Below are 14,977 nucleotides of genomic sequence, written 5' to 3' on the forward strand. Positions count from 1 at the left end.
TGTCCCCTTTCATGAGGGATGTCTCGGGATTTGAGTTTTTCTACTTCTAATCTTCCTTGTATAAAAAAAAGAATAATCTTGCATAGTATAGATCATACATAAAACTTAGTGTAAAAATAAAGAATTAACAAATATATACATTTTTTATGGATTAGGATCTCTGGTTTTTTAGGTTTTTCTATTATGAACTTGTTAGAATTCAAACAAGTAATTCAAACAAAATGGAGGGGTATTTCAAAAAAAAAAAAAATGGAGGGGGTAATATACTATGCTGTTAAAATATTTTTCTTTAAAATTTGCGACAAATTCAAAAGGTATTTTATAATTTTCATCATGTTTTAAGCCTGTTTTTCATTTAAGTTTTTTCACATTTATTTTTGAAAATGTGGCTGTACGTACTCCTAAATTGAAGTTTCCAACTGCATGCATGTTTTAATTTACAAATTTGCTACAAATTTAAAAGGTGTTTTGTGATTTGTATATTTTCTTAAATCTTTTTTTCGTTTTATTTTTTTCACATTTATTTTGGAAAATGTGCCATGCACTCCTAATTTGAGGTTTTAAACGGCATGGATGATGTTTTAGGAAAGGAAAATGATAGGGTTATTACTCTCTTACTATTTATTTACTATTTTTTTTGTATTTGATTTTTTTTTTATTTTACTTAATGATTAAAGAAGTGACTATCAATAAAGTTTATATATTTTTTTAATTTTTTCTTAATAATTAAGAATGTTAAAAAAATATTTAAAAGAAAATGTTAAAAAAATAAATATATTATAAGTAATAGATGGGTAGTAAAAGGAAAGCCACCCTATCACCACCCTTCAGGAAAAACATGATTTAAACCGTTTTTTCATTTTTAAGTTATTTTGCACTTGTTTCGGAAAAACATGCCAGCCGCTTATATTTTCTTCCTTATTTTTTTGCCCATTTTTGGGTGTGAAATTTGAATGCCATTTCAGATAACCGTAACTTGGCTTTTAAATATACAGTAACAGACGAGTAATGATATATGTTCAACCCTTTTGACCATACTTTATATAATCATGTTTTAAATTGAGAATATATTTATAAAATGAGATTAATTTTATAAAAATACCTTTCATTTAAAACAAAGTTGCAGAAATGATTGTATGTGTATCATTTTTCTAAGATACACATACAATCGCGTTTAAACGAGAGAAAACGTTTGAACGCCCATCAATCACCACTATCCCCACCGTTTGAAAACGAGAGAAAACGTTTGAACGCTCATCAATCGCCGCCGTTTGCCGCCGTAATCACCCCTACGTCAAACACTCTTCCTCCTAAGTGCAGGTATGCACTTTGAAAGTTATTTTACTATTTATTTTTATGAATTTATGGTTTTATTCGTTTTCTCTAAAAAAATTGTATTTTTTCATCAATAGTCACCGTAGAACACCACAAATCTACCGTAGGATGTTTAGAAATGAAGAGTAGTATGTATTTTGTCGAAGAACCCACATAATAGATGCATTTTTAAGTGTTTCCATAGCTACTGAGTTGACTCAAACATAGGCGAGCTTGATCTATTTTCCGTTCGAACGAGTTTAACCTTGCCGTTCGAACACTTTTTAAACGTTCGAACATTTTGAACCATTCTGTTCGACCACTTTTTTTATCGTTCGAACATAAACATTTACTTTGTATTAGCTTATTAAATTGTTTTCATCGTTTTCATTAAATTGTTTTATCAATTAATTTATTAAATTTCTATTAGTATATAATTTTGTAAATCTTTTCTCATATTAGATTTTATCACTAATGTTGAATATATATTTTATTTTTAAAATTTCAGGTTCATAATAATGTCTTATAGAGGCCATAAACGTGGTAGATCATGGGAACCTTCTATCCAAACAGTTCGAGAGCAGACTGTTTTACTTGAGCAGCAGGTAAAACTGTCTGATTTTGTGGCTCTTATATGGGAGGGTCATTCCCTCCCATCAGTATTCAATGATCGTGGTTGAGCACCAATCTTAGATCAACGAGAAGAAGGAATGGAGGTCATTTCCTATATTGAGATTGTTGTTGAGTTCTATAAAGAACTCGGTGGTGCCAACCCAGATGATGGAGGGGCATACAAAATATGTGTTCGAGGAGCTCCTATTGTATTTTCAGCGGATGGACTCGCTGCATATCTCGGTATTCCTAGGCTGGTTGATGTATATCCGAATCTGTTGCCTAGAGAGTCTGATCCTTCAGATGATGCAGAGATGTCTTAGGACAATGGACCAGTTTACACATATGAGATTGATACACTTGCTGATCATGAGGTCAGAGACTTGATTGTTGATCCAGATGCTTCAGTGTACGAAGGGACGAAGAGCATTAGGCAGACATATTTATCTTTTTTCTTCAAGATCATGAATTTGATCATCGCCAACAATATTGACCCTCGGTAGCACAAGACCGAGGTTGGCATGGATCGAGCGAGATTTATAATACGGGTCGCTCACGGCATTCCAATCGACCTCGTGGGGTATATATTTGAGAGGATCCGATCAGAGGTTCAATATATTACAATAGTTATACTGCCGTTTGGGATCCTAATCACTCGATTTTTGCTACATTCAGGGGTTGTGCCAGAAGTTGCCGAGCGTTCACGGGAGCCAATGAAACCGATCAACAGCACCACCCTATCATGGAGTACGGGACACTCAAGATTTCATTTTCGTAGACCTATTCCTGACGACATGGTTGATAGTCAGAGAGATGAATAGTCGGGAGATACTAGAGTATCGGCTAGTGAGGCATCGACACAAGTCGAGGCATCACACACATCTACTCTCGGGGAGATGGCCGACATAATGGGTGCTGAAATCGGCATACACACATCAGCGATGATCGATGCAGTGCATACTGCCATGACTGAGTTGCGTACATAGATTATGGCTAGTGTCTTTGAATTACGTACAGAGGTTAATGAGTTACGTACAAAGATTAATGTTAATAATGCAACTCAGGTCACGCTTAGTACTCGATTGGCACAGGTAAAGAGACAATTAGCTGCAGTCGAGGATATATGCAGAGACCTTGCATCACGGTAGTTTCTATTTTTTATTTATATTTTTTTTTTGTTATAGTTATGGACAGTATATATGGTGTTTTGATAATTTGCTTTAGTTGTAAATTAAATATTTTATCTTTTTCGGAATAATTATTGATTTATATTATGTGGTATATGACTAATAATATTTATTTAACTAAAAATCTTATTTAACATAAAAGAAATCATTAAAATATTTTTGAATTAATTACATAAAATTAATTAATGAATTTGTATATATAATATATATATTTTATATTTTGAGTTACGTACCGAGATTAATATTATACGTTCGAATGTATAAATGTGGTGCTTGAATATGCTCGAACTAAATATATTCCGTTCGAATAATTTAGAAACCTTCCGGCCAGGTTTTGCAACCAATTATTTTTCATTCGAACAAAAATAATTATCGTTCGAACGGTTTTTCTGTTTGAACGTATTTTTTTCTGTTCGAATGGAAAAAAAATTTTGAGACACTTTAATTCGTCACGGAAAATATTGTTCGAACGGATATTTTGACGTTTGAACGATTTTGTTAAGTCATCAATTTTTTAGGATGAAATTTAAATTTCGTCCTAAAAAAAGACTTTTAGAGACCTAAATCATTTCATCTCTATAAGTCAATTTTGTTATAGTGCCTATATACACTCACTAAATTAGCATCATATTTTATAGAAAAATTCTTTTAATCTGTCATTTTTTACCATCTCACACTCTACATGACCTTATGAAAAATATTTCTATATTTTATGGAAAATATCTTATATTTTATAAAAAAATTATAAGATTAGAGTGTGAGATTGAATAATGAGTTGTGCATAATAAATTTCTATTTTATAAAGGTCAAATCATGATAGAAATGCTTGACGATGAAGATTTCTGATATTGTTATTTTTTTTCTTTAAAGAAAATCAGCAGTGAGTCCCATGGATGAGTCACGTACAGCTAGTTTGCTGTCTATTTATTAAACTATTTTGAACACAAATTTGTCAATTTGTCCATAAATTAAGTGGCTTAATTCCAATTATCTCATTCTCTCTTGAAAAAACAAAGAAAATAAAGACAAAAGAGGATGCATATATAATATACGAATTATTGATGTTGTTTTAATTTTGGATCATAAGCAGTAAGCTGCCGAAAAAGTAGTAATTAAAGATGAGATATCGTGTACGAACGTGCTTGTTGTCAACTTGCTCTGGTGACATGATGTTTTTAGTAATTATTGGCATCGTCCAGGTTGGCCTCTGGAAACCAACATGGCAATATGATTTACCTGCACCAGCAAATTTGACTATTTTCCTATTTCATCATATTATATTTTATTTTATTAATAATTACAGATTAGGTTGCAATAATGCAACTTTTTGGCTGTTTCAAATCAATGTAATAAGACAAAATCTATAAATATCTGATTAAGATTCCATAATTGTCGGATTTTTTATGTTTGAAATGAGATTTAAAATCTAAAACATTCATTAGATTTTAATAATAAAAAAAATTCTTTTCAAGTTCTTATATTTGAGAGTCTTGCTGATAAATACGTAAAATATATTATACCATATTTATTATTTATTTAATACTATTTTATCACATTTATACTGATAATAATAAATATAATAAAAAACACACAAACACACACACACATATATATATATATATATATATATATATATATATCTTTCTCGTATTTAAGCTCTTTTATAAAAATATGATTATCTAAATAATTAAATATATAGATCACATTGCTAAAACCTATACAATCATTGCAAATATTCATCACACTAAAATATCAAGCCAGCCAGTTGCACTAGAACTGCTGATACAACCTACATGTTTACATCTATATATACTCTGGCACAAACCATAGCTTCTCTCGCAGCAATTCCCAGTTCTTTTTTCTGCTTTTTTTTCAGAAACTAGAACTGGTGAAGTACTGCTTTAGAGACAGACAGCTATGGCAATTGGGCAGTATAACCATGCTGATAATGGTCAAGTTAATGGCCTTGAAGATTTGGAGCAGCCATTCATCCGGCGAGAAAAAGATGTTGGATATGGAAATAATAAACCTGATAAGCGTGTTGAAAGCGGATCCATTGGGATGGTTTTGCTTAGCACATTTGTTGCTGTCAGCGGCTCTTTCGAATTTGGATCGTGTGTAAGTATATTGAATTTCTCTTAGATGTGAATATATGTATATATAGCTCATCTTGTTAGCAAAAAGAGTAGCTTAGGAAAGGGTTTATAAATTATGGTTCTAGGTTTAAGAAAGGTTATGGGTTTACTAGGTTGCGTTTAGATGTTAAATTGAGTTGAGTTGAGTTGAGTTGAGTTTAGATGATAAAATATTGTTAAAATATTATTTTTTAATGTTATTATTATTTTGAGATTTGAAAAAGTTGAATTGTTTATTATATTTTATATTGAGATTTAAAAAAGTTGTAATGATGAGTTGAAATGAATTGAGATGATTTTAGTTACCAAACGAAGCCTAAATATACTTCTTTTTTATGTTTTTCTTTTGGTTAGGACCCAAAAACGATGAAAAAAAAAGGATGGGTTTGTTTAGTACTTTTAAGTTATTATTTTGGCAGGTGGGCTATTCAGCACCCACTCAATCTGCTATCAGGGAAGATCTTAAACTCTCTCTAGCCGAGGTTGGACTTCATTTCATGATCTTCCTCTTCAAATTGCGGTAAAACATTGTATGGATTGCTGCTAATTCTATATAATATGACAGTATTCCATGTTTGGCTCCATATTAACGATTGGTGCAATGCTTGGTGCTGTCACAAGTGGTAGGATTGCAGACTTCATTGGTCGAAAAGGGGTATGTTGAATTTAAAACTGTGATTTGGTAGTGCTCAACCTTGGTCATCTCTATGCTTACTAAACCATGTATTTTAACCTCTTGGAGTTTTAATGGAAGCAGGCAATGAGGATGTCAGCTGGTTTCTGCATTGCAGGATGGCTTGCTGTATATTTCTCTAGAGTATGCGCTGTTTGCACATTTCAATTCTTCGTGTAAGAGATTAAATCTTCTCATCTTGCTGAAACTTCTTGCTATTATGGCTTTTTTGGTATGACTTTAACGTAGGGAGCTTTTCCCCTTGACATGGGAAGGTTATTCACAGGATATGGAATTGGAGTTTTCTCCTATGTGGTAATTATTTGACAGCCATCTTTGTTCTGTTTTTTCTGATGTTTTTGGGTGGGAAGTCTGAGAGCAATGCTGTTTAATCTAATGATATGTTTTTTTGGCACCTCTTAATGATAATATTTCAAAATTTTGACAAAAATTAGCAAAGTGGATGAACAGGTGCCAATATTTATTGCTGAAATAGCGCCTAAGAATCTTCGTGGAGGTCTCACAACATTGAATCAGGTGGGACAAGAAGATTATTTTCTTGATGAATCTTGTTCACTGATGCAGATTAATGGGTTGATCTCTTAATTCTTTCTCCTTTGCTGTTCTTGTTCTGCAGCTCATGATTGTCATTGGATCCTCAGTAGCATTCCTAATGGGAACAGTCATAACATGGAGAACACTTGCTTTGACTGGTGAGTTACTAAAGTTTAAATGTTTTACCACAAAGATGAACTGAGCTTAATTTCAAAAGAATGGAAATGTTCATTTTAAAGACGTATAAAACTCCACTCAAGGAGTGAGTGTTGGTTTTGATTTGAAGGACTTGTTCCATGCATTTTCCTGCTTGTGGGTCTGTGCTTTGTACCCGAGTCTCCCAGATGGCTGGTAAGCAATCAAATGAAACTTAAGCACTCGCACCTTTGTTTTCAAATAAGGTACAAGTTGTACAAGAAAGGAAACTAAACTAATTCTTTGCAGGCAAAGGTTGGCCATGAGAAAGAGTTTCAAGTTGCACTACAGAGACTTCGTGGCAAAGATGCCGACATTACTTGTGAAGCTTCTGAAATTCTAGTACTTCCCAGCTGAACTCCCATTTTAAAGCTTCTTGCTGTGAGTTCAGAATGTCTGAGTAATTGAGTATTCCCCTTGTTTCTTGGCAGGATAATATCGAAACTCTTCAGACTCTTCAAAAAGTTAAATTGATGGACTTGTTCCAAAGCAAACATATTCGCTCTGTGACTGTAAGCATCTTTCTTATATTTGCAGAAACTTTGTCTCCATGTTAGACTCCTTATCCGAAGGGCCTTGTGTGCTGACTTATAGCCATTTGGTGACTATTTTTAGATTGGAACTGCATTGATGATATTTCAACAATTTGGAGGAATAAATGGAATAAGTTTCTATGCAAGTGAAACCTTTGCATCAGCTGGTAATTCTGGGTCCTTTACACACTTAATTCTTTATGCTTTTTTTTTTTGTTTCTGGTCTGGTCTCTTGAGACTTTTCTTTTAAATCCATTTCATTTCACCTATTTTTTTTAATCCTTCTAAACTCATTTTCTGCTTCTATTGTCTAAAATGCAGGACTTTCTTCAACCAAAATTGGAACCATAGCTTATGCTTGTGTTCAGGTATTCAATTTCTGCCACTGTCCTCAAAGCCATATCCTCAAAACTTTCATCCAAACCCAAATGACCTAAAATTGATTCACAGGTTCCAATAACTGTAGTGGGAGCAATATTAATGGACAAATCTGGGAGAAGGCCACTTATAATGGTATATTATGTTATGGAATTTATTTGAAACACTTGTAAAAGTTCCATTTTTGGAACAAAAGTTATGAAGGTTATTATACAAGAGGGTGAGTATGATTTCCATGCTTAATGCTTGCATATTTAGATTTCTGCAACAGGGACATTTCTAGGCTGCTTTCTAGCAGGAACTTCTTTCGTTCTCAAGGTGATCACTAAAGTATTCATGTGTTTGGAAAAGCTCTTTTATCCACTTGTTTGTGTCACATTATGATCTGAACTTTGATTTTGTGGTCTTTATGAATCAGAGCCACAGCATATGGCCTGAGTGGGTGGCAATATTAGCTGTTGGTGGGGTGCTGGTAAAGTAACTGTTCCAACTATAAATTTATGCAGTAAAATGTTACAACCTTTCTCTGCCTATCCAAATTCAAGATGGATTTTTTATTTTTACCTATTTCTATTCAGATATACATAGCATCTTTCTCTATTGGACTGGGAGCAGTCCCTTGGGTGATTATGTCTGAGGTAACTTTCTACATTTTCAAAGTGCAACAAAGATTTCCTAAAATCTAGGTTGGAGAAGTCTCTCACATGCTTAAACAATGCATGGCAATTTTGATTGACTGGGTTGGAGGAATTTCTGCCAATTCAGTTGGAAGAAAAAATTTCTCTTCACAGTGAACATGTGCAAAGGCCAAAGGGGGCTGAAACGCGTTCTCTTGCAGATTTTCCCAATTCATGTGAAGGGGGCTGCTGGGAGCTTGGTGGTGTTGGTCAATTGGTTGGGTGCTTGGGCAGTTTCCTATACATTCAACTTTCTAATGAGCTGGAGTGCTTCAGGTACAAAAATAAAGTCCCCAACATTGGAACAAAACAAAAGGCATTCAGGCCTCATGCACTTTCATAAAACTTTTCATCTCATCTCATTATTATAACTTTTTCAAATTTCCATACAAAATAAAATAAAAAATTTAATTTTTTTCAAATTCCAAAACAAAAATAATATTAAAAAATATATTCTAAAAATATTTTATTTAACTTTTAACTTTCATCTCAACTCATCTTATCTGCGAAAACAAACGAGGCAAGTTTGCACTGTTGTTCAACTGATGACTTTTATCACTCCTTTATTTGATTTTTCTTTCTTCTTCTTCTTCTTTTCCAGGCACTTTTTTCATCTACTCTGCATTTTCTGTGATGACTGTTCTTTTTGTGGCGAAGTTAGTCCCAGAAACCAAAGGAAAAACACTAGAAGAAATTCAAGCAAGCATCAACTCATAGAAAAGAAGAAAGGCTAAACAAAGAATTGACATGGACAATAGATGGAGAAGATATTAAGACAGTTTCCTGTGATTTTGCGTCGAGTGTCATCTCTATATGGTGCTGAAAAATTCAAGTCTGAACAGTGCAACAAGGAAAAATAGATGAAATGGAAATTACTTGTGGATTGGACAGGAGATCCTTGATTGTACTCATGTCAAAGAGGGATTACTACTTTTACGTTTATCCACTTTATGAAGAGAATTTTCTTTCATATCTTCACAATTCCAAGCCTTAAACAAAGACTTCGTCTCAATTTTTGGTTGGTTTATTTGAGAATTAGCAAAGCTCCCTTCCCCACTTCCCTTACTAAATGAAGTTATTTTTCTTTTAGATTATTTGTTATACACATCAAGAAATAGCTATTAATTTCAATCGAGAAGTGTTACGTACACAAAGAGAGTATACAAAAATAAATTCACAAACTGATGTGGCTTTATGTGATCCATTAGATCTATTTTATAATAAAAGTAACTTTACAATCTGACGTACTGCATCAAGCCATATCAGTTTATGAGTTTACTTTTGTATAATCTATTTGTGGCTAAAGTATTTTTGTTTGCTTTATTATTGTTGTGACAAATAAGTAAAAACTTTTAGTTTTTATACCAAACATGTCACTAATGTAAAAACCTACTACATCCGTTAGCATTAAAAAAAAAGTTTATATTTTGAATTTTTATAACTTAACGAGTCTCGCAGTAAATTGTTTGTTTATTTATAGATATACCGACTTATAACTTCATATTTAATGATTAAAGATTGGCATGGCAACTACCCATTTCATTATTGAACTAAAAAAATGCATATATCTTGTGCATCTTCCATTCATATTAATTTGACGTGAAAACGAGTCAATAACTATGTATGATGTTAATGAACAAGCATATACAAAGAAACATGAACTAAAAAAACTCCAAGAAATCAAAGAACCATTAAAGGTTCTATTTTGTGCTTCTCTTTTAAGTTTCAAACCATATAAGTTCTTACTACATCATCCTCAATTAATTTAAAGCAACTGTTAAATCTCAAATTCTTGATGAAGAATTCAACGAACATTACACGTTGTTATGTGTACGTGGCAACACATATTGCATATATAAAGAGTGTTGTTGTGTGCATGGACGTCTGTGCGTATGACACTCGCAACTAGAGGTGGGTGTCAACCCTCGCCACCTTGTGTCTATAGCCCTACCCCCGTTTGGGCGATGCGGTCCCCAACCCCCCCCCCCCCCCTCCCCCTCCCACACTGTATCTCACCAATATATACACACACATATATGTATATAATATACGTTACCAAAACGACGTCATTTTAGGAGTTCTCCCTCTCCTCGCATTTGCTTCTCTCTTCCCTCCTCTTTCTCTCTCTCTCTCTCTCTCTCCTCTCTGGCTCTCTGCGCTGCTGCCTTCTCTCCCTCGTGTAGTCGCCATGGTGGCACTACCCGTGTCCTCTTATTCTCTCTTCCCTCTCTCTCTGTCTCTCTCTCCTTTCTAGTGGTGTGACGAGAATTTGACGATATTTGCATTTGAAGTCACCAGATTGTGTATTGTATTTAGGGTTTTTTTTTTCTTCTTGTTTCCGTTGTTCCGATTTGATGTATATTGTTGTGGATTTGATTTATATTTGTTAAGTCTGTTCATTATTGTGTTGTGGCATTTTGTGGTTTTTACCGTGTATTTGATTTTTTTTTTTTTGGTTGGGACAGTCATTTTGGGTGGGTGGGTGGGTGGGGGTCGGGGAGTAACATGGGTCCGGCTCCACACCACGGCACATTGAAAGAGGCCCCGCTCCCAGGATACAATAGGGAAGGGGGCAACCCCGCTCAGTAGAGTGCTGGTAGCACCCCTACTTTCAATTACAATGAAATTACTATAGCTAAAGCGCTACATTGAACAATAATTTCATTGTAATTATGTGTTCGTGCACCTAACATTTTTCATATAGAAAAGTGAATAGTATAGTTATAACACAACAATTGCTACATTTTCTATGCTTTAATTTTTTTTTTCTCATGATTGAATAGATATTCGGTAAATTAAGTACCTAAATTTTTTCATTAAAAAAAAAAGAGAGAAATAATGTTCTTCATTCTTTATTTTTTCATGCTCGATCATACTGTTTATTTGAAGCATTATAAATAATTGATAAATTATTCACATCAACCTGAAACCACAGCATACCCATGTGTTAAGTTGAAAAAAAAAAAAAAATCATATGCGAAGTGTGCGGAGAGTACGGCTGATGTATAGCTGCACTCTGAATAATTTTGCATATCCCAAATTTAAATAAATAATTCTTTAAAATATAAACAAGTGTAATAGAGAGAAAAATTTGTTTGCCGCCTCTACTTGATCTCTATAGTATACCGTTCTGATAAATTTTTTTTTTATTTAGTGATTAAGGAAGTGATTTTAAATGTACTGGTATATTTTTTTATTTTTTAAAAATATTTAAATATATTAAAAAATATTTTTTAAAAATATTTAAAAATATTAAAAAATATGAAAGAAAAATAAAAAATAAAAATAAAAACACAAAAACTAACTGGAAATAAAATACCTAAATATTTTGTCGGCCCTTTGGAGTCTGGACAGACCGAATGGATGCTTTCGAAGTTCTCTCTATCGCGAACACACAGAAGTCAGACACTGACACGCACAGACACAGATAATAACTCATCTCGCTCTCTCCCAAACTCGGGCTCGAAGTGTCGAAGCAAAACGAGGGAGTGAAGAAGAATGGCATCATCAACGGCTAAGGTTTCGTTCCGTGTAATCATGTTCGTCCTCTTGCTCCTCCTCCTTTTCTACGTGGGTCGCCCTCTCTACTGGAAAATCTCCGCCACGATCCACGACATCCGCCACAACAAACAGACCGTCAAACAAGGTACCCTTTTTCTTTTAGATTCTGCATTTTAGTTTTTCGAAATATCTTCTACGAGGTTTCTTGTTTAAAACGCCTCGTTTTGGTGGTGCTTCGTCTCAGGTCTTTCCCAGATCGTCCTCGAGGCCCAGAAATCCGTCGGCTGGTACCACGACGAGTCCGACTCGGGTGTTCAAGAAGAACGTGCAGGGAGCAAAACGACGACTCGTCGTATTTTTCAGCGTAAGCTTTTGTGAAAATTCCAATGGTTGACTTTAACGCTTGTTATGCAGTGTTGTAATGATAGATCTAATTGTTTGGTGGTACTAATGGGAGGGTCTTGATGCGTGTAATGCTTGAGATGTTGGTGTATTAATGGAATTATGAAATCTCGTTGATTTTGGCGTAGTTTCTGAAGTTTCAAGTGTAATGCTTGATATGGAGGTGTATTAATGGTTGACTTGCAATGCTGAATCTGTATGGATTAATAGCTTGATATAAAAATTTTATAGAATAGAAGGATTGGTTAATAGCATGATATGACTAAGAATATAATCTTAAAGTTTGATGAATTTTCAAAATGGCGTGGTTGATCTCGAATTTGGCCAAAATTTCCACCCCTGAATATGACTATATGTTATATTCGTCGTTTTGCTTTCATGACCACAAATAAGGGTATTCGGAAGTTAATTGAGCTGTAACATAAAACTAGAATCTAACCCACAAAAATTTGGGGTCCATGTCCTCGAAGAAGCATGGAATCCATCAACTGCCCTTGTTTGTGTTGTTTCCTTATCCCAAAATGAACAACCAAGTTGTTTTCATGCAATTGGTTTGAATCTTATTTTGAAAGAAAAGTTTGAAACATGGAAGATTGAGGGAATACTAGTTTGGATTTGTTGTTCTCTGTTTTTGGTAGCAGTATCAGAAACCAACCCAGAAGTGAATGCTGCATGCAAGAAGGGTTTGGTCATGTATAGGCAAGTGACCTGCTCTAAAATGCCATGCAACTGTGAAAATTTTGCCAAGAATGTAAATAGCAATGCATCTTTATGTTTAAATGCAGGAATGATTACAAGACAATTATGCTACACATTTAGGAACTGTTAAGTATTATTCATGTTGCTGCTTGGCTCCACAAGACAATTAGGTGCTGCTTGGCTAGTTTATGGGTCCCCTACTTCTACATGTAGATAGTTTTTAGGTCATTCATGAAGACACTACCTTCTGAGCTTGCATAATATTCGCCTGGATTAGTCGTGACTCGGTTAGTTCTTACTCTGTTCATGTTTTGCAGTTAATTCAATTTTTCAAATTTAGATTTAAAATTAATGGCGGTTGCCCATTTTTATCCTAATCAATCAAAGATGTTACCTTTGTTTTAGTGGCATGAATCCATCTATACAGAGAGCAAGCAAGGATTCATTTCTGCCGAACAACCAGGATCTGATTAGTGATTGCAGTGGACTTTGAGTCAGAATGTGAGTGAGGACGAGTTTTGACCAACCTTCTGCATGCTTATTCTGTATTTGTTAGGCTCGATTCAAAATAGGCAACCTTGCTAGCATTGAACTTAGCCAAACACCAAGGGGTTGGCCCAAGTGGTGAATATATTGGTCTTAAGGTATCACTTCTTTCAAGATTCAAGGTTCAACACCTTATGAGTGCAAACAATCATTCCTGGTGAAAAGTCAACGATTTAACTAGTTTCGTGTATGGAAACTTTCGAGGGTGCAATGTACGGAACCAGAGTTTACTCTGTAGGAGTAGGTCCGAAGGGCCCTGTCTTGAAGAGGTGCAAACAATCCTTTGGGGTCACACCCCTTGGTGAAAAGTCAGCGATTTAACTAGTTTCGTGTAGGAAAATTTTCAAAGGTGCGGTGCACGGAACCGGAGTTTACTCTACAGGAGTGGGTCCGAAGGATCCTATTTTGGAGAGGTTCCTGACATTCGAACTTAACCAAAACTGTTAACTTGGATGGAAGGTTTTTATCTGCTGTCCACTCCTACTTGTTTGACATTGGATTTTCTTTCCTGCAAATAACAATTGCGTAATCATATAATAAAAATGGTGGCAAATAAACCACGTAGCAATCACTGACCAATGAAACATTAGTTCGAGGGAATTGCCTCAACTCATCGGATTTTTCGAAGAGCAACAACAAAAGTAGAAAAAGGTTACTTTTGGGCTGGGCCTAGTCATCTGCCATGTTTACTTTACGAGGAGTATGATTTGGGCTTGAAAGTCTTTGTTTATAGGCCCAGATTTGTTTAGAACTGAACATAATCAGGTTTGGGTTTAAGATTTGTCGAATTTCTGAGATTAAATTTGGGTCAATCTAATAGATATCTTTGCCCTCTCTCTCTCTCTCTCTCTCTCTCTCTCTCTCTCTCTCTCTCTCTCCCTTTAATTTCTTATAATAAAGTAATAAAATTTTAATAAGAAGTTATAAAAAAATGCCTAATAAATCAATTTTTGCGACCCCTAAGGTGTCTATAATGAATTATAGATTAAAATTCAGAGAGCGATTAACATAACATGGGGGTCAAGCTATATTTATCGTTGGACAAAGAGACCTGTGGTCCTCGTTATATGCATTAGGATGCAATTAAGCTTTAGACTCTCAGTGGCTAAAAATATCTTGCCGACAGGTTTATGGAAGTCATTTTCATACCAAAACTTAGCAAATCAATTGGCATTTTCATTGCCTTTCTCGTCACTTCCTGCTCACTCTACTAATATGTCAAAGTCGGAAGCAAAATTATGGCCGTCAGGCTCAAGGTTCTACCACTCACCAATGTGCTACCCAATTGGATTTATATGTTTGTCTAGATTTAGATCGCTTAGAGTTCTTGTCCGGAATCTAAGGCTTATAATGAGAGAGATAGACACATAAAGCGAGTTCTACAATATTTATTAAGCATTTAATATTAACATAATTGTCTTAGAAATTTATTCGGACAGTTACAAATATCGTAATACTCACTTTATGTGTATATTTCTCTCTCACTCTAGATCTTATAATTTCCAAAAAATCTTCTAAGTTTTGTTTGTCTTAATGGACAACTCATGAGAGGGCCCTATTGTTGTAGGGA

The 14,977-nt window shown here is 34.4% G+C and overlaps 2 protein-coding genes and 1 long non-coding RNA gene across 5 annotated transcripts; all 3 read left to right on the forward strand.

Annotated features, from left to right (window-relative positions):
* Positions 1-4,873: 4,873 nt before the first annotated feature.
* LOC121241873 (sugar transporter ERD6-like 16) lies at positions 4,874-9,229 on the forward strand. 3 transcript variants are annotated; one of them, XM_041139736.1, is made up of 18 exons: positions 4,876-5,231; positions 5,668-5,730; positions 5,814-5,903; positions 6,006-6,065; positions 6,171-6,236; positions 6,393-6,458; positions 6,559-6,634; positions 6,763-6,827; positions 6,921-7,013; positions 7,103-7,183; positions 7,287-7,371; positions 7,526-7,572; positions 7,655-7,717; positions 7,841-7,900; positions 8,001-8,054; positions 8,161-8,220; positions 8,421-8,583; positions 8,785-9,229. In XM_041139736.1, exons 1-18 carry the CDS (start codon positions 5,031-5,033, stop codon positions 8,991-8,993), a joined length of 1,602 nt encoding a protein of 533 aa, XP_040995670.1. In that variant the 5' UTR covers positions 4,876-5,030; the 3' UTR covers positions 8,994-9,229. The 3 variants fall into 3 exon arrangements, with proteins under 3 accessions (XP_040995679.1, XP_040995670.1, XP_040995686.1); XM_041139752.1 differs by having other exon boundaries at positions 4,880-5,231; positions 8,421-8,535; positions 8,861-9,229; XM_041139745.1 differs by lacking the exon at positions 5,668-5,730 and having other exon boundaries at positions 4,874-5,231.
* Positions 9,230-11,613: 2,384 nt separating this feature from the next.
* Positions 11,614-12,282, forward strand: LOC121242430. The gene is made up of 2 exons (XM_041140290.1): positions 11,614-11,905; positions 12,005-12,282. The coding sequence occupies exons 1-2, from the start codon at positions 11,758-11,760 to the stop codon at positions 12,136-12,138; spliced, it is 282 nt and encodes a 93-aa protein (XP_040996224.1). The 5' UTR covers positions 11,614-11,757; the 3' UTR covers positions 12,139-12,282.
* A 1,214-nt stretch (positions 12,283-13,496) lies between these two features.
* Positions 13,497-13,831, forward strand: LOC121242469. Its single transcript, XR_005935899.1, has 2 exons — positions 13,497-13,545; positions 13,677-13,831. It is a non-coding gene; the product is annotated as an uncharacterized LOC121242469 (long non-coding RNA).
* Positions 13,832-14,977: the final 1,146 nt, after the last annotated feature.

Source organism: Juglans microcarpa x Juglans regia, chromosome 1D, assembly GCF_004785595.1.
Source record: "Juglans microcarpa x Juglans regia isolate MS1-56 chromosome 1D, Jm3101_v1.0, whole genome shotgun sequence".
Classification (NCBI taxonomy): domain Eukaryota; kingdom Viridiplantae; phylum Streptophyta; class Magnoliopsida; order Fagales; family Juglandaceae; genus Juglans; species Juglans microcarpa x Juglans regia.

Excerpts from the sequence above, each read along its gene's own strand:
- LOC121241873 (XM_041139736.1), top strand. The coding sequence starts at position 5,031 with ATGGCAATTGGGCAGTATAACCATGCTGATAATGGTCAAGTTAATGGC. Across the intron at positions 6,635-6,762 it reads GAGAACACTTGCTTTGACTG|GACTTGTTCCATGCATTTTC; the intron begins GTGAGTTACTAA and ends TTTGATTTGAAG. Across the intron at positions 8,055-8,160 it reads TAGCTGTTGGTGGGGTGCTG|ATATACATAGCATCTTTCTC; the intron begins GTAAAGTAACTG and ends ATTTCTATTCAG.
- LOC121242430 (XM_041140290.1), top strand. The coding sequence starts at position 11,758 with ATGGCATCATCAACGGCTAAGGTTTCGTTCCGTGTAATCATGTTCGTC. Across the intron at positions 11,906-12,004 it reads CAAACAGACCGTCAAACAAG|GTCTTTCCCAGATCGTCCTC; the intron begins GTACCCTTTTTC and ends GCTTCGTCTCAG.